We start from the raw sequence: 1887 nt of genomic DNA, 5'->3' as shown, positions 1-1887 counted from the left end.
CAGAAGACACACAGAAGCAGAGAGGGGGACAGAAGACACACACAAGCAGAGAGGGGGGACAGAAGACACACAGAGGCAGAGAGGGGGACAGAAGACACACAGAGGCAGAGAGGGGGACAGAAGACACACAGAGGCAGAGAGGGGGACAGAAGACACACAGAGGCAGGGTGGGGGGGCAGAAGACACACAGAGGCAGAGGCAGAGAGGCGGGGACTCAAAACTAACTCTATCTCAGATGGAGGTAGTGACAGACACAGTACTGTGGACTTGTGAAAACTTGGGCCAAGGTAGCATCTCCAACTGATTAGAATAATGTGACAATAAACTGACACTGAAGGGAACAACCCAGATGTGGGTTTTCAAAGTCAAAACACCATAGCCCAACTCCTTTCAGATTTAAAATTTATTTTAAAAAATGTTTCCCCCCCCGATAGCCGAGAGCTCCTTTCTCTGTGTATGTGCAAATAAATCTAAACTTAATCTGCACAGAGATTGGTTAAAAGTGCACAGCAGTGCAGATACAACTGTGATAAAGGTCAAGTTATTTTGAAACTTAAAAACCCTAAAAAGACATACTTTAATCTTTGAGAYATAATAAGTGGGAGGAGCCAATCAGCAAATCATGTTGCTCCCAGCAACAGCTTGAGTGATGGCTACATGTCGGAACAGCCCAGTATTTTCCCACACCTGTTTTAATACCACACTGATTAATGTACTCTAAAAGTTCTGAAATATATGCGTTATTAAAGAATGCTACACCTTTCATTTTTCCTCATTTATTAAACTGATATCTGTGCAAAATAAACCATGTTTAGCAACAAAAGAAAAACCTCCGTTACCAAATACTGTATGTGTTTGGTGCAAAATGATTTTGGTGAGGAAGATTTGAAATTTGTATTCTTTTTGTGTTGCAGTGACACAAGTGGATGCACATTTGCGCAACATACGAACCAGATTTGTGAAGGTGATGAAACGCAAATCTGATGCTCCTGAGTTGACATTGTCATACACCGATCAGAAGATCTTTGAGCGGTACCARTTTCTTTGCCCACACATTCAACGCAAAAGGAAAATAAAAGCAAGAGTAGCACACACTGTAAGTACGAAATGAAACAAAGATGTCCATTGCTTCTGTACATTTCATCCAGTCTTTGTTTTTTCTTTTGCAAATATTGTCTGTGCAATAGCTTTAACTTTTGATTTGGTTGTACAGCCTGGAGGCGATGATGATGAAGAGGAGGATGATGATGATGATGACGATGATGATGACAATGATGACGAGGATGATGATATTGATGATCAGAGTCTGCAGGGGAGTCAGCAGCCCTCTGCCTCCCATACCCAGTACCAAGGGAAAGGAAAGGGAAAACACAGAGGACCGCTCCTTTCTCCTCTGAAATCTGATTTAACACACAGCGACGACATGTGTGAGATGGAGGTAACACACATTAACACATTTGTTCATCTTCAAACTAAAAACATTGTAAAAATTAAAAGCCTGAAATCCCTTGAAGGAATGCATGTCGCCCGCTGCCTCTCATGCCAGAGTTTTTAACTAAAATGAGAAATAGGTTATTACTGTTGTGGTCAAACCTTAGAAGTAGTGCTGGGCCATTGGTTGGGCRTCGTTTGAATTTGTATGATTCCCAACGATTCCCGATTCAGATTCATTTTAGAGGCAGGGTCCAAAAAGTTTACATGGTTTAAAGTGTATCTTACCCCCCTGTGAAAAGATAACTCCGCCCCAAGGCGAAATTTGAAAAATGCATCAAAGTGGGTAGGGGAGGGGGTGTGGGTAGAGGAAGGGGGGTTAGAGAGCGGAGGTGTGGCCARGACAAGAGAACGTGACAGCCTCGGCTGAGCTGTCCGCCTCACAGGACAGAGGAG

The 1887-nt window shown here is 43.1% G+C and overlaps 1 protein-coding gene across 1 annotated transcript in view; it reads left to right on the top strand.

Annotated features, from left to right (window-relative positions):
• LOC106529791 (uncharacterized) overlaps positions 1–1887 on the top strand; it is a 14674-nt gene that overhangs the window by 3594 nt on the left and 9193 nt on the right. The window contains exons 2-3 of the mRNA XM_014025294.1: positions 915–1096; positions 1214–1438. Of these exons, the coding sequence (XP_013880748.1) occupies positions 915–1096; positions 1214–1438 (407 nt within the window). The remainder of the gene's footprint in view (positions 1–914; positions 1097–1213; positions 1439–1887) is intronic.

This window comes from Austrofundulus limnaeus, unplaced genomic scaffold (genome assembly GCF_001266775.1).
Source record: "Austrofundulus limnaeus strain Quisiro unplaced genomic scaffold, Austrofundulus_limnaeus-1.0 Scaffold466, whole genome shotgun sequence".
NCBI lineage: Eukaryota > Metazoa > Chordata > Actinopteri > Cyprinodontiformes > Rivulidae > Austrofundulus > Austrofundulus limnaeus.
Note: the sequence above shows the minus strand (reverse complement) of the source record. Positions and strands in the feature narration are given on the sequence as shown.